Raw genomic sequence first — 25,016 nt, forward strand, 5'->3', positions numbered from 1 at the left:
ACAATTTAAAGGTGGATTGGGTATGAACAGATGCAGCTGCAAGTCTGCAGGACTGTGAGTACTTCTAGTACTGGCCAGAACTTTCCCAGACTGTAGCAGTCTGTTTTCTTTACTGGTGCTGGGAAGGTGTCGATCAGCTCAGTTAATTCAGAGCCATGGAACACTATAAAACCCATCATCTTCAGATTGGGCTGTCTGTAAGCACCTGTGAAGTGCAAAAACAATGTAATTGTTGCATTAGGCACGTAGGTCTGCAGTAATGAACATAACAGAAATACTCCTCCACTCTGGATAAGAAGAGATTGTAAAACTGAAGGCATGGGATTTGCTAGAAAAACAGAACTTTCTTTCATCTTCATCCTTAAAAATAAGAAAAGCGCTGAAGATGGCTAGCCAGGCTTCTTGCAGGATGAAAGACCAGTCTGTAAACACTTGAGGGACTTGCTAGGCACAGGAAGATGAAAGGGATCCCCTTAACAGCCTCCGTCAGCATTCCCAGACTGGCCTCCTTCTCTCTAGTTTTTTCTCCCTAGGGGTCTGCATCTTATCTTGCTGGCTTCCTTTTCTTTATTTGCCTCTGACTAATAGGCTTTGTCTTCTGGTTACTGGAAGTCTAATAATTTCTTTTGTCTCTTCCCCCTTCCTCCTTTTAAAAACACTAGATTAAATGGCTCCAGTGGTTTGTAGATTATCTGCATTGGTGACATGGATTAATTGTATACTTGACTCTAAGATATTCAGCAGTAATGACATAGTACCTTAACTTGAAACAATGGTAACTTCATGGTGACATCCATTAGCCAATGTTGCCTTCTGGTAAAGAGCCATCTGCAATTTACCCCCTGTAAACATATGACACTAGTAAATTGTCTGTGCTAGTTCTGTAGGAGTCTTCTGTACGGTAAGCTGTTTCAAGTGTCTTTTGAAACAGTCAGCTATCTATCGATCTATTTTTTTATTTTACTTCATAGTGTGAGTCAAATAATTACAGTTCTGGCTGGAGCCTCCCCAAAGCAGGAATAGAAAACCCAAGAGTTCTAGATGGGCTCAGGTAGTTCGCTTGTACCTCGACGTCACCCTTCAGCGAAAAGGTTTTCTGGAAGTGTTCAGCTCTTGGCAACTGCCCGTCAGCGAGCAAGTCTGAGAGCCCTAGGGAAGATGGTAGCTGGCAAACCGAAAGGGAGCGCTCACATTTGTCCTTGCAAAAGTACCCTTTTTTTTTTTTTTTTATTTTATGTCAATGTAAAGAAAACCCCTCTACTGCAGGTAGCTTTGGTGCGACAGCTTGGTGATATTTTTGCCTTCTGATCTCAGTGTTAACCAGAACAGAGAAAATAAGGCAACAAAAGGGAATCAGAGCTGCTTGACCAAAAGATGTTCAGGGAACGAACGCGATTAGACCCAGTATGTCTATATTTCACCTGCGTGTCTAGCGGAGCAGCTCTCTGGACAAGTGATCTGTATCTTGAAGGAAGGAGGGAATCCAGGTTTTAGGAATGGTTATTTACTTGCAGTGTTTTGCCACTGGAAGATCAATGGTTGAGAGACTAGTTAATCATTGGTGTTAAGAAACTCTTGTGGTAGTAGGAATGTTGTACAGAAACTAACAAAAATGTAAGTGATCAGACAGGCTTCCAGTAAAGAGAATGCGCTACGATAATCTTCTGGTGTCTCACAGACTGGTTATAAATGCTGTTCCTTCTGGGATGTCTGTTTTACAAGAGACAAAATTTATTTATAAATAGGTGAAGATGTTACTGTCAAGCTTTAGTCACTGATTCTGTTACACCCAAAGAGTCAGATGGCCAAAGACAGTATGACAGCCATAGTTATTTGTTGTCTCTCTTTTCCTGTTTAGTGAACATAGGTGTTTTTAGGCTGTGAGGATTATGTGGTCCTGAAAAATAACTAAGTCTTATTTTTGCATCCAAGCAATAGCGCAAAAAAAAAAAAAAGTGACAGTTCTTAGTTCTTACTCTGGATTTTTGTAACTTAATGCAACTTTTCCTTTTGCCACTTTGAAATATCTAATGTTGTCAGTCTCATGCTTTTGTCTTAAAATTGGAAGGGGAGGAGGAAAATCATGTTAACGCCTAATGATTATGGGAGACACACATGCTCAGCAATAGACTCAAGAACTGAAATGCTCACGCACTTGGTTTTGGGTATTTCCATTACAAATGAGTCTGTACAGAGAGTCTCAAACACTCTGATTCAGCATTTAAATATGATGGATGGTCCAGAAATGCCAAAGGTCTGATATACAAAATACATCAGCTTCAAGCAGAGTTATCTGTGTTTGGAGTCTACGGTTACAGCTCTTGTGAGACAAAGGATAGACCTACCTGCGCAGCATGTCAGTTTTCTTAAACAACTAATTATCGAATGGAGTGAAAGATAAGTGAAAGTCTCTTAACCAAATATGCGTGTTGCCGCCAGGCTTCTAAAGGGGAGCCGAGGGCCTTTGTTCTAGCTGAAGACCCGAGTTCAGGTGCTCCAAGGTTCTGCTTCTGTTCGAAGCTCTTGATATAGTTAACATCCAAATAAGACTGCGCTATTGTACAGCGTAAGGCGTTAGACTGTCGTTCCCTATAGCAGGGGAAGCAGGCCTCTCAAACCTGTAGCGAGAGCTGAGGGCTCTGCAGGTGTGGTTTTGTATATTTTTCTGCTTTAAAAACTGCAGTCAGAGTTCAGAAATCAAAACATACACTTTTAAAACACCTCAAGTTTTTGGCTCGCTTTAAAGCTTTCATTTAAAACAATTCCTTGCACATAACTTAAATGTTATTCCAATAGTTACGTGGTCAGCTGCTAGTGAAGTTCCTACACAACTGTGTGAAATGAAATATTCTTTTGGCTAGCAGCCTGTAAGCGATGCTACACTGACTAAAATGGCAAGCAGGGCTTCTGTAAACTCCTTATGAATATCTGTTGCCAGAACTGATCATAAGAGGTGCTCTGGCTCTCGTCTGTAGGCTCGTACCTTCGCGGGCCTGTCGGGCTGCTCTGTGGGCCAAGGTCCTCCTGGCTGTTGAACTGTTCTGGCGGTGGGACGCTGCTAACCAGAGCTGGTAGGAGGACTTTCTTTTTTGTGTGATAAATGTAGCTTTCTTCATTGTTGGAAACTAAGAAATATAAAGTTACTCACTTACTACATCATGGATTTTTTTTAAAGCCTATCTTATTATAAGGGAAATCACTTGATATCTACCTAAATTATATTTAGTGGAACTGAATGTATGGTGAAGGTGCCTCAACCACTTCAGGGTGCGATCTGCTGGCTAAACTCAGTACAAAAGAAAATCCACGAACACTGAACTCTGTTTAAAAGTAAGTATTTTTTTTTTTAACTGCGCAGCAGAGCGTAGACTGAGGTGGTTTTTCAAAATTATTCTGGTTTGGCTACAGGATAGTTGCAGTTTTCTGTAGTTTATTCTTTGTCAATTCTACAAATTAATCTAAATGTTGTAGTACAGCAGTTTTCAGCTGCTTACAGTGTGATGCATCTGTGTCAAATATCTTGGGATGGTGGTTTCTGTTGCTTCCATAACTTGCAGCTCTGCTGTAGCAATGTGAATCGGGTGTATCTGAGCACAAAGTAGCTCTTCTCCTGCCATGGTGCTGCTCTGACTGTTCATAACACATACTGGAGTGCTGAAATGTCTATCATGCTGTGCAAAAGTTTTCTAATGAACCCTGGAAAAATGCGGATGTATTATTCTTTTACAATCTTCAGCACATTAAAGGAAAAAAATCAATAGATGATGACTTGCTTTTTCAAAGGTGCTGGACCTTGAGAGGTCTGTAGGCTTGGAGGGAGGGTCTGAGGGGAGAGAGGGAGGATCGATGCTTAGTTTTTAAAACGATGGAGGTTTTTGAAGCTGGTAGGACAGGGTTTGAGTTAGGTGTAGTAAAATGAAGTAGCTCGTTCATGTTGTTAAAGGATGTACTAGCTAGGAAATTGGATGGAGTCTGGTTTGGAGTTCTTGTTCCATCTTTGCTGAAAACTGCCGGCATAATCTTGAACGACCAAGTCGTCTGACTGCCGTGGTTTCCCCTCTGCCTGCTGTCTTGCTCATAACTTAAATCCACCTCTCAAAACAAGTTCTGCTGCTGTGTGAGCTGGTTCACTAACTTATTTACCTTATTTACTCCAGGAAGCACCTGGAGGCACCCTTCTAAGATTTCATCTATTTAGGAAACTGGACCAGTGGTTTTTCATCAAACTCTTCTTGGATTTGCTCTCTAAAAAGTACAGTAATCCTAGCAAATCATCACTTCCCTTCCTTTCCCAAAAAGGTGAAGTACATAATATTAAAGGATATATAACTTTTTAATGGGGCAAAGTGGAAAAGATAGTGAAAAGTAACCGGTCTGTAAAGTACTGCGTGGTTAGAGCATGTAAAAGAAAGGGAGGGATTCAAGGGAAACGTTGCATCTGTGTCTGCTGAAAAAGCTGCTTTGTGCGGTGTGCTTTCTATGAGCAAAATAAATAAACTGCCTTTACTCTTTGTCTTTCCCTATCATCTTTCATGTTATTATTCATTTTTTTTCTTAAGCAAACCTTGCTCGGTAGTTAATGGCACACAGTGAACTGCAGATTTGAAGCCTTTATTTCAGCGAAGGTTTTTTAAGACTACCTGTTGCTGTTTGAACATGAAACGTTGTCATGCTGCAACTCTTAGCAGAGTGGTCTTGAAGAATGCAGAAAGTGGGTTTCCTCTGTCCAGAGCCTTCAATGGAAAAATCTCCCGTGACATTACAGCCCTGGACTTGAAGCGAGGGCGCACAACGTCTAGATGTGGTTATTTGGCAAGAGATTCCTGCCTGTTTTGTGGCTACTGCGGGACTTGTTCTAGGGTGGCTTTCGGTGTTTGATGATAGCTGTGATTCTTGGCACTGAGCGCTGGCCGGGTGTTACGGCATGTAGGCACGGTGAAGCAGGTTCTAGAGCTGGCTTTTAGAGATTTTGTACCTGACCTTGTCTTCCCTTCTAAGCTAGTTTGGCCTTTCCAACGTGCTCTTTCTCGAAGGAATCTGCATCTCATTTGAGACAAAGCATTCAGGCTTCCAGCATATCTGTTATCTGGCTACTAATAGCTTGGTTGTCCCATTGACTGCCATTTAGCCTTCTACCAAGGGGCAGCCGAAACTGCGTGGTCCATCCATGGACAGCTGGCTGCAAGGTTGATCAGTGAACGGGACCTAAGTGTGTGTGATTTCCACCCCACCCCCCTCCCACCTTCTCCTCTTTCCCCCTGCTCCCTCTTTTTATGCGTCCATATAAACTGTCTTCTCTTCTGAGACCAAGTGTGTTTTATAGGGACAAACGTTATCCAATTTGATCAGGGTTCTCAGTATTGTGATTTGATTCCAAAATTCGAAGCAAGGCTAATTAGAATAGTTTGTTAACCTGATTTGGAACAAATCGACAGAAGTTCCCTTCTGCGTTCTCGCAACCCCATAACCTGGCTGTAGTTCATTGAAAGGTTCTTGAACCACAGGAAGCCTTACAATTCACTTTTTAACTAATTGCAGAAGGGCTTTCCTGCTTCTAGACTTCCTCTTAAATAATTTTGCATAACTGTGTTTGCTACAGCTAGAGATGCAGAGCGGGCCTACGTTGCAGACTTCTGCTAGCCCAGCTCTCGTTCAGGGACGTGGCGAGGTGTTTTCCGTGCTGGTGAAAGCCCGTGATGTGGCCATTGTAACTGTGTCAGAATGTTTTTGCTGAGACAGTCGCACTGCAGGCTATGGTTTGCGGTAAGCTAGTCTCAAAAAGTGATGGTTTTGCTGATACAAGCTTCATTTATGCTGGAAGTGCTTTGGCACTGTAGTATAAAACAATTAAAACAATTAAATCTTCCGTATGCAGGGTTGATCCCATTGATTGCTGTCTGCTGAAGAGCAAAATGGCATTGCTAATTCTTCACTGATTCCACACAGAAAAGCAAAGAAAGCTGCCTTTTGTGAGGACGTTATTGGCCCTTCCTCCTGGAGAAGCTGTTGCGGACAAGCGTTCAGGGCTATAGCCGCTTTGGCTCCGCGGTGTGTCTGTAAGGAGATCTTCTGCCCACCCGTGCTCGAGAGAGCCAAAGTCGCAGAGGGAAGATGCAGAGCCACAGGGATGGAAGACGCAGGTGCAAAAAGTGGTAGGAGAGCAAAACAAAGGTCCCGACGGTCTCGAGGGTGCTCTCCGCTCGCTCACTTATTTTCCCCACGGGCTGTGGAGCGAGGTTGCTAACTAACGACCCGGGCTGGTTTCCGAGCTGTGTCCGTAGTGACACTCTGCTCGCCGCCAGCAAGGGGAGACAGCCTGTGATCACGCAGATGCCTCTTGTCCTCGTAAGCTTGACCTATGGATGAATTAAAACTGGTGCTACGAAAATGTTGATGCTTCTTTCCACCCCCGCCACGTTCATCTGGCATGATTTAGGTTAAAGTCAGTCACGACACATGCTGCAGTTATGATGACCTTTAAATACAGGCTTGAATGGTGCTTTTTTTTTTTTTTTAAATTGCTAACTCATACTAACTTCTTATTCCACATGCTGTAATCAAGTGCTGTCGTAGTAGTAAGTCTAAACTTCTATATTCAAAAAAAAGAAAGCTTTTTTTTGTTTGCAGGCAGTTCCAGAACTAGCTGAATTATTTCTCACTGTCTGTAGCGCTTGATGGCTCCATGCCATGACGCCTGTGTCAGTCAATGTGCAACACAGTAGAATAAAAATAATAACAGAGGAAGGGCTGTAGCTGACAGTTCTAACAGATGTTAATATTTCTGGCTCCTGGGTCTAGACAGTGTATAGCTACAGGTCGGCCAGCGTGGAAACTGCTTCAAGCAACCCTGGAAAACGTTTGGCTCTCGCTCGGTAGGCCTCAACTCCATCAGCTTTCAGCTTCTTTTGAACTTAAAATAAGCCTTTGCTTCCAGTTTGTGCAGGAGTCAAATGGAAACATAGATCAGGTGGCTCCTAGGCTTCTTCCAAATAAGCGCTTGGGTTGCATGTTGTTGCCATGACATTGGTTTTTAAAATGTGAAGTCTAAGATGTTACCTCTCCTCCCTTTGAGCTGCCTCGGGGGGGAGAGGGGGGAACGGGGCTGCACAGCGCGCGGTTCCTCCCGTCTCTTCGTCAGCCCTTAGCCTACTTGTAAAAGGACTTCTTTAATTGCAGGTGGCCACGAGAAGTGAACGTAGGGGTGTCAGATGTTTACGTTTTGTTAAATTCATGAAATTCATGTGAGGTTATGGTGAAACAGAAAGAAAACCAAGCTCGTACTTCCACTGCGAGAGGCGAGAGCTCGTGTGCGGCTGCGCCGCGTGAAGGCGGTTGGTGCTCCTGCTCCCGGTCGCCCTTCAGCAGTATCGCACGTCGTTGCCTTGTCGGTCGGGGCGTGCTCTGGGAGCGCTGTGAGGCTGTGGGGAGAGGATGTGGTGGTGTTTGTGTGGGAGGTGAGGTTTGGAAGCAGAGGGTACAACCCCATAGGGAAGTGGCTTTTTGGCATATCCATCTCAGAGGATAAGCATCCAAAAAAGGTTCATTGGAGAAACTTTTTTGCTCCGCAAGTGTATTGTGGGCAAAAATCCCACCGCAGAGTTTCTAGGGTTCTGAGTTTACGCTTCCCCCCCCCCCCCCCCCGGACTGGGGTTTGTTCTTGGTCACTCTGCACAATCTGCATCAAGGGCTCCAAAGTTCAGGGAAAACTCAACTTACGTGGAGATTGGCATGTGCAATCAGAATTTGTTTCATGAAACGTCTTTCTACATGTGTTCCCCGCTTTCCGCTGAAGAAAGCGCTGAATGAGCTAATGTTCACACTTGCTCCCATGAGAAAAGTAGTTCTCATGGAAAAAGCAGGTTTGCAGAAAGGCAGCTTTTCGTCACCTGTCTGCTCCCTAGATATACTCAGAGCTGTGAAAATCGGACTTCTTAGTATTTCTGTTAGTATGGTAGAGCAGAGGAGCTTTGCCAGAGCTTGTTTGGCTGTTTCCTGGGTCAGGTACCAGCAGAGCTGTTGACCAGTGCTGCAGTTGCAGCTCTTGCTGCACAAACCAGACGTACCCTTGTCTGTCAGCTTCTCTCCAGACCCTCCTTAGTTACGGTCACAGAGCTAGGAAGTTAAAAGTTGAGCCAAATCAACTTGAACATGGGAACACAAACAAGTAAAAGAATGTACTCGAGAAAGAAAAATGAGAATTACTTTCTAGACCCAAATTACGCTGCGTTGCTACGTCTGGCACTGGTGGATTAAGCAGCCTCTTGAGCAGCATCCCTTGACAAAGGCAGTGTGTGCTCCGGTCCGCCCTGAAGGCGTAGAGCGAGGAATTAACTCTCCCTTGCTGAAGCTTGAACATGTCTATGAAAATGTGTATTTACTTTTAACAAACATTTGAACTTAAGTGTGTTGTATTCAGTACGTGTTCTGTGCTTTATATAATAATGCATAGGTAGTGGTGTTAATGCTTACTTCATAGGTCAAAAAGTGAAAGAGTCTTATAAAACGATTCTTTCAAGAAATGAGTTTTGCCTTAATAGAGGTCCTGAGTTTTATTAAATGAATGACCAGTCAGTCCTAGGCAATTAAGAGCATTTTGTTTGTTTGTTTATTTTTGGTGGGCCTCTTCTAAATGTCAAGATTTGTGTGGACCTTTTGTTTTACAGTGTTCCATGTGGAAGCCAGGAAGCCTGAAGGAGGCTGTAAAAGCTAGGGGAATGATTCTCTGCGTCTCTGCAACTATGTAAGTATTAGATGTTTGCTTACAAGATCACTGAAAAGGGATGAACTGCTAGAACAGAGATTGCTTCTGATTCGGCAGTTGCATGGCCCTCTCACGCCTCCCTGATGGAAAGCTTTGTGTATCAGTTCCTAGTGAGAAAAAAAATGAGCGCCCACTCTGTTATTATAGAAGTTATGCCCCCTGCCCACAAAAAGGTAAAAAATGCATAGTGAGATTCTCCTATGGACTCTTTATTCGCAAGAAGTTGAGACTGGATGAAAGCTTAGTTAAGCTTTAGCAATGTTGTCTTCGCCTTAGCTGACGAGCTGTCGCTTGGGAAGGGATTTAATGGTTGGCTGAGCTGTGTCCCCTTTTGTAATGAGATTTCTTAAACTTGACTTTGTGGTGTTCTTGTATACATGATGTTTTATTCCCCTCTCTCCTGAGGCTGTCTGTACTTTGAAACTCATTGTAAATAGCTTCTGATGCAACGCTATTAAACGGCATAACGCTTGACTACGTTTTGTTATTCTCTAGAAGTAACCAATGATTTCTATTGCCACAGTAACATTATAGTCATTAAACAAAAATATTTGCCTGGCTTACTTAAATATCCCCTTTGCATCTTCTCTCCTTCAGTCCAGTTGGGCTGATCTCAGCTGTGCTGTGGTGTGCTGTGGCCAACAGAGAATCACTGCTGAGTCACTTCTCTGTTTTGTTTCCTTCACACCTTAGTTTGTGTGATTTGGTCTCTTGAAATCATTGGAGAAAAAGCTTAATCGCCTTACAAAGCTTATAAAAGAAAGCAACCATTAGCAAGGTCTTTCTAATTTTTTTTCTAGCTTTTCAGTCTTATATGTTGGGTAATACGCACCTCCTTTGTTCTTAAAGGGTGGCTTTAATTTAACTGATTATAGTCACCAGAGCTAGACATCCTGTGTTTCCAGTTGCTTACTCCCTTCTAGTAAGAAATAGCATCATTGTCGATCTGTGCTTTGCAGTTCCTGTTATGTGGAAGACAGCCTCATGGGTGATTCATATTTACTGTAGGTTATTGCTCAATAGCTGTCTGAGTAACCAAACTTCTTTGGGAGTCCTGTATCCTGTAGTGCTGAGTGCGTTCCAGTGTTAGCCCTGAATTTTCTACTTTATTAGTAGAATGGCAAAGCCTTATGGCCAGTGCTGCCTTTTTTGTCTCACTTTCGAGTTGTATAAATTGTTACAGTAGGTTTACTCTTGAGAACTGATTCTTTTGGGAATTGATGCTTTGCCAGCAATGCAGGATTGCCTTTGGGTACAGGAGAACGTTATGCTTGAGGTTCCTGATCCAGCTGGGAGAAATATCTTAGCAAGTCCTTGTGCTCACTCGGACATAATCAGCCTGACCTAGACGTGACATTTGCTTTGCTCTACAGCTACATGAGTACCTTTATTTGCTTTCCTGAAAGTGCTTTTTTATCTTCATTGAACACTGCATTTGGTGCAGCTCCTGATGCTGCAACTGGATCCTTTCTCCATCCTTCCTTAAGAAAAAGTCTTGACTTCTCCCACTTGTTTCTGTCGCCTTCCTATGCACTGTTGCTTACATGGCTTTGAAACCTGAGTCATATAGGAAGCGGAGGTGACTAGTAAGTGGATGCAGCATAGTGAAAGCATTTTATAAGAGGATAACTCTTATAAGAGGAGCACCAACAGACTTGTCTCTCACAAAACAAGATAAGTGCGCAAACTGCCAACGGATGCAGTGTGACATTTTTTAGCTGGTTTTGCTATTTTGGGGGTAGAATACTTCAAAGTATCTGGAGCATGGCATCAAGTTTCATGTATCTGAAAAGTGAGAAATTACAGCAACTGCACTTGAGTATCTTCTAGTGTTTGTTCGTAATAAGTAGGATTACGCTTTGAATATCTCCTCAGTAGAGAGGAAGAAAGAAGCTCTTATTGCAAGGAGCACCAATGCTAGCAGAGCTCGGACAGTGTCTGTTCAGGAGCAGCGATCGGCCCTTCGTAAGGCAAGTGGGTTGGAGTATAGAAAAGTTGCTTGTTTGGAGGGGTGCACTGGTGGTGACTTGGTTAACTTGCGCTCTATAGATTAACGTCAATGTACTCCCCAGTGGTTTTCGGAAGCAGCCATGAGGACACTTCCTCGTGTATAGTTGTTTAATAACGCTGACTGACCTTCCCTCTGCATAATATAACGCTCTTTTCTCATGACAGCAAACGGCAGTAAAACCCATCTGTTTGTCGTGCTGTTTTAGACTTGAATATTGAGTTGCTTTTATCGTTAATACGAGCAGTTGCTTGGAAGCATGACAGCACGAGTCACTTCTGTTAAGAAATGTCCGTTATCCTGCTTTTGATTTGGCTGCTACCAGCTACTTCAGAGGAAAGTGCCACTTGCTAATGGGCAGCTATTCCTTAACGTGCCCATAGGGAAAAGCCTTTCCTGGAAGAACAAGGATTAATGTGTAAATAGGGCACTTGAATTCTGGTGAATTTAAAGAAAGAAGGGAGGGCTGCTGTATCTGGGAGTTAATCACTAATCAGTAATTTACATTGTCTAATAACATCCGGTTTGTTTTGGTGTAATGGAAAAACAACTGGTGCAGGCTTGAGAAGACAACGTTCCTCAGACGCGTGGCAGCACCAGAGCCAGGGCCAGGCTGTTCCCTGCCAATTCCCAAAGAGCTGGGAAGCGCTAAGGACCCATGAAATTGTCTTGTGGGTTATTTATGTGGAAATGCATCTTTTAGTGAATCCTTTAAAATACTAATGTATTCAAAAATAACTCCTTATTCATTTGATTGAACTTTACTTGCCTATAAAAATGATGTTACGAAGTGCCTCTCTTAAGCAGTTTGAAAGCACCTAGCGGATGTTTGTTCCTTCTGCTGCTTTTAAAAAGTTATACAAATTGTAAGCTTTTTTTTTTCATTTTTTAACTGATGAGTTGTTAAATGTCCTATTCCTTGTTTCTGTAGATTTCTGAGCTGACAGTTTAGGAAAATGCACGTTCCTTCGTGCCTTCTACCCTCCATGCCCTTCCTCTCTCTCCCTCCTTCCCCTTTTCTTGTTCCCTCGCCTCCGGAGAGGGACTTCAGTTTGGACTGGTGCATCACATGCAACCTGTGGGGCTGACTTGGCTGCTATCAGTAAAACAAGTGGTCAGGAGTGAAAGACTATACCAGTTCTAAGAGAAATATCTTCTTAAGCTGCAGGTCCATACTTGAAGGCTTATTTAAAAAAAAAAAAAAAAAAAAAAGAGAGAGCGAGTAGGAAGGGCTACGTTAGTCAGTTTTAAGATTTTCTTTTAGAGGAATCTCTAGGAATATTTGACACTTACAAGGTTTGTTGCTACGTGAGGAAACTTCTTGGTGGAGGTATGGTTTATACGGGTTAAAAAGTGGCAGGGAGGAAGGCAGTTGTGCTGGGAAGAGGTCTCCTGCTGATTAAACTAGCTCCACGTTGTAGTAAACTATGTTGGCAATAGGGATCTTGTTTGCTTGTGGAACTGCATATACACTGTTTTGCCAAAATAGATCTAACAGTTGGGAGGAGCTGGGGAGAAGATACGTGTTTGCAATCGTAATTTCTGGAGAATTCATCTGTTGTCAGTGCTGCTGTTCAAAGTTGACTTACAGCTTACAATAGGAGTTCGGTTTCTGAAGGGATTTACCCAAGAAGGAGTGCACAAACACTGTCATCCCATCTATTTTCTTTCTTTGTATCTAATTTTTAGTCCTTCTTTTCTTATTTGTCGTTCTAATTCTGTGACTTGGAAGCAACGACCAAAAAAACGAAAACCAAAAGACGAGGTAAACCCAATTTTTACATTGGAGGCTGCTGCCTAACAGTCAACAGAGATGAGATGGAAAATAAGTGGAGAAAGGAGGAACATGATAAGCAATTGCTTTCTCAGAGTTGATGTTTCTAAGAAATGGCCTATTTGAGGGCATGGCTGCATGCTGATAGGGTACTGTGACAGAGTTTGGTTGGTTTTAATAGGAATAGCTTAAGATCCTTTTTCTGTAAAGTAAAATACCTTTTCCAAACATGAAAGACCTTAACACTGTGATTTCTAAAAACAGAGTATGAGGAAATCATTATGGCATTTTAATTTAGATTTAAAAAACTGAACTGGAAGTACTGCTTCTTCCTTATCTGCGTGTGTGTCTGTCTGAAAGTTTCATTTAAAAGGCCCCCGCCTCGCCTGGCTGCTTACCTGAAGGGCAGGAGCCCACTTGAAACAATGAATAATTCCTTAAATACCATCTTGCCTGAAAAGTGAGTGTTGCCTCCTTTCTGCAAACACGCTCTGCGTATGTTTTAAAAACAAAAATCTAGATTCTAAACGCTAAAAAAGCTTTTGCCGGTTTGCCGAAGGTACAGTCTAATTCTAAGGCATAAGTCTCTGTCCGTTCCCCCCACCCCCTGCGAGTGCTTTATTTCGGTGTTTTGTGTTCTATATATTAAATGTGGCTATACTTTCCAAAACTATTTCCTGTAAAATATTCCTGTGTTGGAGTAGTCTGTCTTGATGAAGTCTGTACATGAATCAACCTCTTTGTAACCTATGTTACAGTAAGAATTTTAGGAATTTCCTTTATTAGGACCCGTTAGTATATTGCAGCCACTGAGTGAGCTGCATTGATTTCTAGGTAAAACAGCCTGAAATTGCCTGAAATTCATGGCATATGCTAACTTTTTATACACTACTCCTTTTCAGTATGCAAAACTTAAATATCCTGAAGTTGGTCTCTTACTTACTGGTGAATGTTATCCCATGTTTAATGCTTACAGTATTCTTTGTGGAGGTGCAGTGATTTGACTCTGAAACTGTTTTTCAGGTTGGTTGACTGCTGATGGCATGGTGAAATGTGTTGAGCAGCCGCCGCGAGGGTGTCCGACTGCCAGGGGACTGCTCTAGAAGCTGGGCTTGCAACATCATGGGCCAGTGTGTCACGAAGTGCAAGAACCCTTCTTCTACCCTTGGCAGCAAGAACGGGGAAAGAGAAACTGGCAGCAAGTCGCACAGTAAAAGAAGTGCAGTCCACAAAGACGACCATGCTTCGGTTTGTGGGAAGTCTTCAGGGGATATACTTGTCAATGGGACGAAGAAAACGGACGCCGCTGTAGAGTCTAGCCAGCCTCCAACGTTTTCTGGGGATACAAAGAAAGACGCTGTTTCCAGTGCGGAAGAGTCTTCGCTCCAAAGGATTGGGGAGTTGTTTAGGCGGTATAAGGATGAACGTGAAGATGCTATACTGGAAGAAGGAATGGAACGATTTTGCAATGACCTCTGTGTTGATCCGACTGAGTTTAAAGTGCTAGTTTTGGCTTGGAAATTCCAGGCTGCTACCATGTGCAAATTTACAAGGTTAGTTCTTGTAGAACTTGTAATTATTTTCGTGTGTTAGGATATATCCTATCCTCTGTATGTTGGAGGGACAGCCTCGTTAGCTCCACTTGCTTATCTCTTCTAACACTTGCATTTTTAATCAAATTAATTCCTATCATTGCAGAAGGTAAGCTTTGTATTGTCCTCTTTCCCTCCCCTCACGGTGGATTTTGGAATTGAAAACGTGTTTTGGACATGGACATTATGTTGTTAATGACGAACAGTGTAGTGACGTCCTCTAGACACCAGTTTATTCTTGATTTGCCGAAACTAGTTTTGCTGTATGCAGCAAAACTTATCGTCATCTTGATGATAATAAGGTTGGACAGTGAAATTAATTTCTGCTTTAAAATAATATGTGCAATTCCATACTAATTGCTAGCAACTCTGTTATTCTGTGCAAAAGGGCTGACAAGTAGACAACTTCCACCGAACTGTTCCTGCCCAACTAGCGTTACGCTTAATGACTTTTCTCAAGATTAATTTTGTTAAAGCTCAGAGAGAGAAATAAACCCACGGGCTTTGACACTATGGTAGCTGTTTCATGCTGGCTGGCAGCGATTGGCATTTAAAGTGCTGTCTGTCTGTCTGGAAGAGATGTTCAGTCATCAGGCTTATAAAGCGTGCTTGATGCCACAAGAAACAACGGACGGGCTAAAACTTACCAGCAAAAAGAACCAAAAAACCCAGTAGCCCTCCCTTCACCCCGAACCTGATTGTATATCAGTGTCCAGGTAAGAGCAAATAAAGATTCCTTACAGGGACTTGCCTACGCTTTCTAAGAGAGAATGATTTCCCCCTCCCCGCCATCTGGGTTGACTTGAGTAATGCAAGCTATTTTAACTCGGCTAATAACTATTAAAATTACTTGGGTGTTCTGCGCCTGAAACCTTTTGTTGTGTGCTGAACACAGGTAGGTTTTCCTGCCTGGATGTGGGTCTGTGTCAAAGGGAAGAGAGCACTCTGTGGAGTGCAAGTGTGGCTTTACTAGGGGCGGAAGGAGCAGATATTTGCTAATGCGGTAAGGGAACGGGAAGTAGCGTCTACGGTTCGGCACAACCAGCCTGAGTATTACTAACGTGATTTTGATTCTCTTGGAGAGTTGGCAAATGTCCTGGTGAGAGGTTACCTGCGTTTAACGGTACGTTCCCTGGCATTGGTCTTGAGACGTGGTCCACCGAGCGCTAAGTGCCACTTTGCTTTCTCCTGTTACAGAAAGCAGTGCACCAGCAGCGCGCTTGTCCATCCTCCAGAGCACTGTGCTGCCTCCGTTCCTCCCTGCACCCCGTCCCACGTCAGAATCTGTGGTTCCCGTTAATTTTGACTGGTGACTATGCTATGGCACTTGCTCATGAGCGTTAGATAAATCCCAGCTAGCCATCTACCCTCGTGGCCTCATAGATACTGCCCTGTAGCCTGGCTACGCGATGCCGTGCTCTGATCTGGGTGCCTTCTCTGACTGTTGCAGCTGGCACCCTTTTTATTTTGCAATCTTGGAAGAGAAACCAAAAGCAGAAGGAAAGCCACAGCTGAACTATTCTTTTCCTTGAGAACAGTTCATCCAGAGCATGGACATTTAGGCATGATCAGGCTGATTTACGTATGCGGCTTCGGGGAGTAAATGTAGTGTTTTCAGATGTGTTTGCACTTCTGTGGTACACCTATTTGTTTGTTTTTATGTGAGGCACTGGATACGGTAGCATCAAGAAGTTGGAAAGTCATAAAGCAAAATGTCTTTCGAATGCTAGTGATGCCGCAGCCGCGCAGGGTGGGTGTGTTCTGATGCGGTCCCCAAGCCGTAAGAAACTGGGAACGGCTCTCCTCCTGGCAGCTCTCCTTGCCGAGAGTTTTCAGAGAAGTGAGAGCGTGCCCCGTGTTGCAGCACGTGGTCGGGGCACCTCTCTGTTGATTTGGCGTATCTGAATGGAGATGGGACTTTGCTTGCTCTGTGAGCTTCGTGAGAAGCATTCTCACTAATTTCTCTTCTCTTGCTTAATAGGAAGGAGTTTTTTGAAGGCTGCAAAGCAATAAATGCAGACAGCATCGATGGCATTTGTGCAAGGTTCCCCAGCCTCTTAAATGAAGCCAAGCAGGAAGATAAATTCAAGGATCTCTATCGTTTCACCTTTCAGTTCGGCCTGGACTCTGAAGAAGGACAGCGGTCGCTACATCGGGAAATAGCCATTGCCCTTTGGAAGTTGGTCTTCACCCAAAACAAACCCCCTATTTTGGACCAGTGGTTACACTTCCTAATCGAGAACCCCTCAGGAATCAAGGGAATCTCCCGGGACACGTGGAACATGTTTCTAAATTTTACTCAGGTGATTGGACCAGACCTTAGCAACTATAGCGAAGACGAGGCCTGGCCTAGTCTCTTCGATACCTTTGTGGAATGGGAAATGGAGCGAAGGAAAAAGGAAGAGGAAACCAAATGTATTATTGCATCTTCAGACACAGAGGGGCTGTGTACGGAAGAACAGACTTAACAGCATTTCAGCAGCAGTGACAAAAGCAACCTGTTGCCCTTCATGAAATGTAAACTCTGGATGTTTCTGGAAATTGCCGAGGCTCCAGATTTTTCTACTTTACACCTTTTTCTGCCTTGTATTTGAAAGGGCTCTAAAATGCTGTATCATGTTTTAGGCACTTTCTTAACTTTGGTTATTCCTTTTACTCTTGCCCTGAAATATTTGGCCCTGGCTACAAGTTAAGCATTTTTGGGTTTTTTTTTAAGACTTCAGATTAGTATAAGTAAGTCTGATGTTTCTTGCACAATGTAGATCTTTTTAGTTAGGTTAAATTAACATTGCTAAATTATACAGTGCCAGATTAAGTTTTTCATACTACATCTGTCAGGGCAGGTCTGTACTGTGTGTAGTGCTGTTTACATTGTTGAAATTTTAGGCTGTAATAATTTTAAGGTTTTATACCAAGATGAAAAGCAGTGTTAGCTGTTAACGATAAATGCATTAATCCCCTGGTAATAAGGCTCTAAAAACAACATCAGCAACAGCTTTTTGTGATATGGCTAATTCCCATTTTACGCTAACTCTTAGCGAGTGAGTCCAAATCGTTCCTTTTTTTCAGAGATCAAACTAAATGTTGGGATTGTTTTATAAAACTACTGTACCTGTCAGTCAACTGAGTAGTAGATGATGATTTGTATCTAAATCTCTTATACACCACATAATAGAAGAGCGAGCAGTACTACCTCAGTTTTACTGAAAGCGGACTTCTTGATGGACTTCCATTTTTCTCTGGAAGTTGTATTTTTGTGGTTACATGACAATATTTTTACTTGATTAAAGGAACCAAAGGTTCTGCTTCTTAAGTTTGCTAAACGTTAGCAGAAGCAACAAATAAACCCTAAGTCTTCAAGGAAAACTGTGGTATAATTCTGCTTTAATATGTTTGATTTATACCTAAAGTATTATCTTACTTGTCTGGCAAGCACAGTACTTCTATGTAAGGAACTATCTTTTACATTAATATTGACAAACCAATTTTTTTAAACTTACGTTTAATTGCTAAATTGCAGTTAATACTCCACACTTTCTGGAGCAGCAATATTGGCATCTGATGACAAAGTGAATTCTTAATGTGCTCTTAATGACAAAAGTGTAGATGCATCATTTTTAGACTGATTTGATAATATTTGGATAGGAGTCGATTTATTATTTTAAAATGCCTGTATTGGGACTATTTGCCTGTTGAAACTGTTGTGACTTAAAGGGAGTTTTATTAACACTGGTTGAAACTTTTTTGGTTATCGATGCTACCTTTTTTAATTTTAGTATGTCAACTTTTTTACACTTTTTGGTAAAAGGGATGATTGCCAAGGCTTTCTGCTGAGCGAAGCATTGGCTTAACAAATTTGATACGCTTCCATTACACGTCCTTATTTTCAGAGCTGCATTTCAGGATCATAAAATGACTTCAATTAAAAAAACAAAACAAACAGAAAACTGAACAATCGTCCATAGCATCTGATGGCTTTTGTGCTATATAAGGGTTTTAAAGCTAAAGGAAAACACGTTTTAAGTAGAGCTTGTCGTTAGGCCCAAGATGGCATGCTTTGCCATCCGCGGCGCCCCTGAATTTGGAATATCTGCCTGAATTTGGTAACTGGCTTTGTTGGTACCCGGCCAAGGCAGTAACTTGGGTCTGAGATCATATATCACTAACAAAACGTGGGTATCTAAAACTATTGGGGGGAAAAAAAGCCCACAAGCCTCAAATAGCATCTCTTTCACCTGATAAAAGGAGAGTGTGATCCATGCCGCTCCTGCGTTGCGAGATGTGTCAAGCTGCGGAAAACAAATGCAGTTGTTCTAGACGCAGGTGAGTTTGTGCTCTGCAGGAGAGGCGCCCTGATCTCCCCTTGTTACTGCTAAACACACCCTCGCTTGGTCCTCGCTCCTGCAGCCTTCCCGGCTGCCGCGGCGCAGCCGGCTTCGATGAGCGACGCAGGCCCAAGCGCTCGCGCTGGCACAGCTGCCTTTAGGGTGAGACTTTTGCTGGTGCTGTTATGGGGGGCGGGCGGGGGGGGGGAATCTTCCCCAGCAGAGGCTGCTTTGTTAGCAACAGTTGCAAATGTCGACCCGACTTGATAGTAAAGGAAGATTGTATTTATAAATTTGAGACTACTCGTTCATTCAGCTGTTAAATGCCTTGTTCTTTGCTTCATTTTTCTTTCCTAAAGGGAATTTAAAATGTCAAAAATGTGAAAATTGAACTGCCCAGATGCATGCTCCGTGCTCGCGCACGCACGCAACGTCAGTGCAGGGGCTGCTAGTGACCTGTACGCTGAACTGCAGCAGCTCCCGCGGATCAGGGCTGGAGTTCTTTAAGGGAAGTATTTATCTTGTGGTCTGGATGTGGATTGCAGTAAGGAAGTTGGTTTATAACGCATCGAGGTTTAACCGCTTTAGTACACCAAGCGTACTACCGGGTTCCCCCCCTCCCCAAGAACGGCGGCGGTGGGTAGACAGGAAGAGAAGAATCTTAGTTTGCGTTGGGCAAAGGAGGAACAGTCCTCCGCGGCTGCGGCCGCCCGGCGTGTTCGGCGCTGGAGGAAAGCCTTGCCGTGCCGCCGCTCGGGCCAAGAGGAGCGGCTCCAGCCCCTTGGGTTGCTTGCGCAAACAGCCGAGCAGCAACGGCTCTAGCCGCGAGCCGTTTATTATTAGTCTAACTTCATTTTTGAGTTACAGGTTACAAGGTACAAGGCAGGTCGTCTGGGCTGTAAACGGCTAAGCCGGGAGCTCAAGCCAAGGTGCAGCTCTCTCGCGGTGCTGACGGTGAAAGAGGGCGCCAGGCCTGGCCTGGGATGGTCCTCTGTCGACGACAGACCTTACTTCTTAACGTCCGTCTATCTGTGGTGGCAGCGGGGTTTTGTGCGTGTGTCCGGGAAGTCTTTAACGATATTGGAGCTTCTGAAAATGTGCTTGTTTAATGGTTAAACTGCGTTTCTGTGGAATAGGCCAAATAGAGTCACTCTTCGTTTTATAAAATTTTAATCTTTTAATGTGGAGGCCGGAGGACTGTAAGTGGGCAGTGATGCTCATGAAATTCTTGAAACCATTGGAACTATTTAATTTTTTTTTTAAGAGTATGGATTAAAAAACTTGTTGCACGAAGTGAATCTACTACAACTTGGGATAAATAACTCTAGATAGGCATTTTGACAGTTTTAGTAATATACTGGAAAAGTAGTTTGGTATCCGCACTAGCATTTTGTGGTCTTCCCTTATAAACCTGAAGAAATGTAATTCCTGTAAACTTTACTCCCTGGGGATAAAATGCTGACGACCTGCACAACGTTACCGTTTCCAGCACCTTTACAGTTTGGCTCCCCAAGCACTCGGAGGCTCCGTTGCACTCAATCTTATTTACGTGGATGTGTTCCTGAGGTCAAAGGCTATCGATTCAAGTTAGGGTTTAAAGGATCCAGCCCGTAGCTGGCCATAAACATGGCTGAGTGAGTGAATTGAATGCTGACTTGTGAGTTTTCCTGCTGTCGGTGCTATACGATATGGAGAATTAGAGCTTTTTGATATTGTGCAGGTGCGATGCAGGGACCACAGGAAAGTGCGTGGAGGTGCGGCAGGTGGAGGGAAAGCGGATGGTCTGAGCCGCGGCCCGGGGCGCGCGCTGGCCTGCAGGCTGGGGCAGCAGATCTGCTCACGGAGCATCCTCTGAACCACGTAGCGTCTCAGCCAAGCGTTACGTAAGAGCGTGAAACTCGTTTACCCTCGTAGGCTGAAAACGGAGCGACTTTGATTTGGTCGCAGGTAGTTGTGGCCCCTCTTCCTGCGGGGCGGCGCCTCTGCCAAACGGGTGCCGCGGGCCGCTGCAGGCGGGCGCAGCTTTGGCTGCGTGACCCCCGTTTCGCTGCCGGAGGAACCCGTGTCGCGGGACGAATGCCGGCTTGTGGCGCCCGGTTCCTGGGAACGGCCGTACGCTCGCCAGCTGCTGCGGTGTTAGCATGGTGCCGTCACCGCCGGTGACTGCCTTGCCGTTGTGAGCCTTGCTTCCAGCAAGGCAGCAGAGTCAAAGCAGCGCCGCGTGGTTAAGAGCCATCTCGGCTGGGGTGGGACCTGCGGGCTGAGGCCGCGTCGTTCCCGCGCGTTGGCAGAGAACAGTCGTCGTGAACTCCGGGGTCTTGCAGCCTCCGGCGCGGCGGTGTGGTCCTTCCGTAGAAAATCCTTCATAAATCGGGATCCGCGCTCTGCCCTTGAGCTCGCCTCGCTTAAAACGCGTGCATGTGAATTTAGCCTTTCGTGTTAAAAATGGAAGATGCTTGACCTGGAGCTTGGCGTTCCTCAGGATCGCATCTCAGGACGCTGCCAAACGCAAACGCTGAGGAAGCTTTCCAGTTAATAGAGAAAGCTCAGTGGCTGCATAAATTGTGCCGTGTGCCAACGCCAACACCAGTGTTACGTTTTCTCTCTGGACTGCTGAAGAGACAGTCTTTGGATTTGTATTGTCAACCGCAGTGGAATAGCTGAGATTGTAAGCCAGAAGGCTGTAACTCCTTCACCATGAAGTACGTAGGTATCTCTGCCTCTTGTTCTTGGACTAGAAGAGTTTAAGGTTACCATCCTTTTCTTCCAGGATTTTATGCCTGGATGAGTAATCTATTTTTTTTAATTGACCCAAGTTAAGTATTATCTGTTTGCCGTACTCTTTGGTATACTGCATGCAATCGACCCTTTGAAAGGGAGCCAAGTCAAACTGCAGACGAAAGCGTAAATCCTCCAGGGCGCTCGTTTGGGAGCGCGGCGGCCCGGCGCCTTCCCCGCCTGGCCTCCTCTGCCTGGGCAGCTCTTTCCCAAGGCAGAGCCGTCTGCCTTTCCCTTTGCCCTTGAAAAACGTTCAGACCTCACGTGCTGTAGTGCCATGAGTTGTGTCGTCCGATGTACGGTACTGCGCGTGGTCTGGGTTGGGCTGCGCCCGAAACACCCAGCGGAACTGGGAGCTGCAAAAGCGTGGGGGCTCCCTGCATCCTCCTTGCTCCCGAAGGCCCAGGACGAAGCCCTTACGCTCAAAGCAGAGCTGGAGAGCTCTGCAGCGCCTCGGAGGTGCCTCGCTGGCTCCAAGGTGCGGTTGCGTTTGTTGATGCACTGAGGTGGCGTGTCTCGTTCACGCAACGCATCCGCCTCCTTTCCTCGCCGCCCCAAAGCGGCTACGACGCAGCTACTGCCCTTACGAATCTGAGCTCGATGCCACGCTGTAGCAAGCGCTGCTACGAGAATATTCTTCCAAGGTTAGGGCTGCTTTAGAGGATGTGAAGTCTTGCACTATTTGTCTTGCACATGTTTCAAGGGAATGGGGGGGGGGGGCCTTAGGAGAGGACAGGCAAAAGGAGCATGAATTTACTAGCCCTGCCAACAGCTTGCCTTAAATCACTGCAGCTGCAGCAGTTCCTCGCTACTACTGCAGTCCTCAGTCCTTTTGTAGTTAGACTTCAAAATGTTAACAGGTTCTGGAGGTTGTACAACTTCTTTTGTTGTGTGCGTGTGTGTGTATATGTTGTGTGTGTGTATATATAGGTGTATATATATATATACACCCCCATACACACACTTCTATCTCTGTGTAATTGCACCCTTCAGCTAAGTCCTTTTTGGGTAACATGTCACTTTACACACAGACAGAAAAAAAATAACATTTATCCCTAATAAATGGTTCTTGGTGTAACTTTTTTTCCCCTGTATTATATCTGGACTAAAGGTTGCCCGCTGTTGCATCAGCGTGTTTACGTGCGTGGGGGCCCGCTCAGCAGTTAGAGCTGCTGACAGTTAGAGCTGCTGACTCGTGCCCGTCCCCGGGCCCGGAGCGCGTGACCAGAGGTGGCAAACGTCCCCGGGCCCGGAGCGTGTGACCAGAGGTGGCAAACGCGCGTGGAGCAAATCCTCCGTCCGAGGCTGGCTGCTGCCTTTTCCTCCCGCGCGAAGTGACGTTAGAGGACTTCACAGCATGGTCCTTCATATTTTGAAGTTGTGACTTTTTGGTCACACCAAGCATAGTTATCTTAAAAATGTGTGTTCGTTCTTATCTGCAAGTGAAAATAACCTTTTAGAAAGGAAAGGGGCTGGCGGGAGTGGTTTGAGAGCCTTGTGCCGTTGTGAATTATCTCGAGTTTCCAGGGAAATGGAAGCAACTTGCAGGATTAGGTTCTAACCCAGCAATTTTGGGATTTGACCTGGCTGCTCTTGAAGGCACGAAGCCGCGCCAAGGCCTTCGCAGGCCGCGTGGGGCAGGCCGGGCAGCTCCAGAACGCTAGTTGATGCCGTTGGGTTTCTTGGCGTCCTTGCTGGTGGCTCTCGGGCCCCAGTTTAGTCTTAAGTCACTGTTTATGGAAGGAACGTGTTTTGATGGTGCATCTTCTCCCAGAGACGGTACTACGTCTAACTAAGGAAAGAGTGAAAGCACAACTCTGTGTGGCTTTCACCAAATTGTATGTGAATGCAACTAGCTGGTCAAGCTTTCTAGCGCTTATATATCAAGGGTGAATAGGATCAAATCTGCCATAGTTAAGTGTCAGGAGTCATTTTTGCCTTTTTGGACTTAACCTAAGAGATATACCACAGCTGATCCAGTTTTTTCACTCTGGGAAACAATGAATGTATTGATTGTCTTGGAGCAGAACCACGCTTCCTCTGATAGGCAGCGCTGGCGGAAACGCTGTGTACATGTAACGCTCGGAAACGGCTGGAGCAAATTCTCTTTTCACGTAGCGTGGGTTTTCTTTTTCTTTTTCTTTTTTTTTTTTTTTAATGGAAACGGCCAAATTTGAAACAATGATCTAGGGAAAAAGTGGGAGGAGTTCAAGATGATGCATCTACTGCTGAGACCCATTTGCTTTGTAGTTTTGCAGTTGCCTTTTTTTTGTATCAAATTTTGCTCACCGTTGTTGTCGGGAGCAGAACGGAACCAGCGTATTAGAGAGTGGGCAAGCTAACGCACAGCGCGAGCAGGCTGTGACGAGCCGGTTGTCTTTGCTTGCTAGCAATCTGAGTGCAATGTCTCTGTCGTGCCCCTTTCGAAAGAAGAGCATTAAGTGCAGTCTGAGCTTTTCTTTTCTTATAAGCGAAGTATTGGTTTGTCCATTACTGACTTTTGTGGAATTTGTGCCAGATGTATATTAAATATTTTGGTGCTTTTTTTCTAATCCAATCTGCCGTTCTTTTACCTGTGAGATTACTGTACAAATACTTCTGTATATTTAAATGACCAGTCCTTAAAGGAGAAAGGAGGAGGGGGGGGGGAAAAAAAAAAAAGAAAAAAATACTTTAGTCACACTGTATCCTAACGACTGTCGCTCTGTAAATGTTCCAAAGCCTCTGGATTTCCTGTATTCCAGTAAGGTTTGGGGGGAGGGAGGAGAACAGCCACAGAAAGCCAATCCACTGGAAAGGGAATTTGCACGTTGTTCTGTGCATTGCTGAACAAATGAGTAACATTTGTGGTGTTTACATAATGCACACTTTGGTGTTCACTTTTTTTTTGTGTTGAAGCTTTGTACAAAATGTCTTATTTAAAGCTGAAGTCCTTTTTACATTTTCAATTAAAAGGGGAAAAAAAATTAATTATTTTTTCCATGCCTATAAATAGGACTCTTGCTAATTTTGTCATCTCCAGAGTGTCTCAAGGAGGGATCCTGGCTGCTTGCTAACGCCTGCGTAGTCCATGCAGGGAGGTGACAACAGCATCTTCAATTGCAGAAGATGAAATCTAGCTGTTTTTTTTTTCCAACTATGCAGTGCAAGCCTCTGCAGTGAGGAGATGCTGGATGTGAACAGTCTCAACAGGAGTGTTTCCTTACCACAGGATGAATAGCAAGGTCAGTGTGCCATGCCCTGCCGGGGGTGGCTTCACCTGCCTCCCTGGGCTCCCTTTCAGTTTTTGTAGTAGTGCTGACAGGGCTGTTGGTATGTTCATCCCTGTGTGCGATAGCTACAGCCACTCAGGATGTCAGGCTCACTTGGAGCGGATAAAATGTCTTCCCCCCAAAAAAAAAATTGGCTTTAATGTCAGGAGTTTTAGAAGCACTAAATGCTAGTTATGAACAATGATTGAAGCACTTGCTACCAGTTCACTAATGCTGCCTCTGGACCAGTGCTACATTTGCCTTCATCTCCTTTGCCTTTATTGTTGCCTGTTCCTCCATGCACCAGTTCCTAACTTCTTTTCCATAAGCTGGTCTTTGCTAAAGAGCCCAGCAAAGTGAACTTGGGGTTGGACACTACTAAGGTGTGATATTCCATCACTCGATCAGCTGTATTTGCTCATTGCTGAAATAACTATTTCAGCTTTATCTCAGCCTACTCTTAAGGCAGATGAAGAAATCCTTAGCCTTTCTTTTTCCTTAGTTTTCAAACCTTGTAACAAACATTT

General features: G+C 44.4%; 1 protein-coding gene across 6 annotated transcripts in view; it reads left to right on the forward strand.

Annotated features, from left to right (window-relative positions):
- The window catches only part of DCUN1D3 (defective in cullin neddylation 1 domain containing 3), a 26,400-nt gene extending 2,170 nt beyond the window's left edge, over positions 1–24,230 (forward strand). For 2 of the 6 annotated variants that reach the window (XM_068908920.1, XM_009683399.2), the window contains exons 2-4: positions 8,664–8,740; positions 13,567–14,096; positions 16,117–24,230. In XM_068908920.1, the coding sequence (XP_068765021.1) occupies positions 13,666–14,096; positions 16,117–16,603 (918 nt within the window). In that variant the 5' untranslated portion in view covers positions 8,664–8,740; positions 13,567–13,665 and the 3' untranslated portion in view covers positions 16,604–24,230. Of the gene's footprint in view, positions 1–2,975; positions 3,072–3,175; positions 3,331–5,048; positions 6,153–6,798; positions 6,873–8,663; positions 8,741–13,566; positions 14,097–16,116 lie in introns of those variants that run through there. The other 4 variants (XM_068908921.1, XM_009683403.2, XM_009683400.2 and 1 more) reach the window with 4 other exon arrangements.
- The last annotated feature ends 786 nt before the right edge of the window (positions 24,231–25,016 follow it).

This window comes from Struthio camelus, chromosome 15 (assembly GCF_040807025.1).
Source record: "Struthio camelus isolate bStrCam1 chromosome 15, bStrCam1.hap1, whole genome shotgun sequence".
Taxonomy (NCBI): domain Eukaryota; kingdom Metazoa; phylum Chordata; class Aves; order Struthioniformes; family Struthionidae; genus Struthio; species Struthio camelus.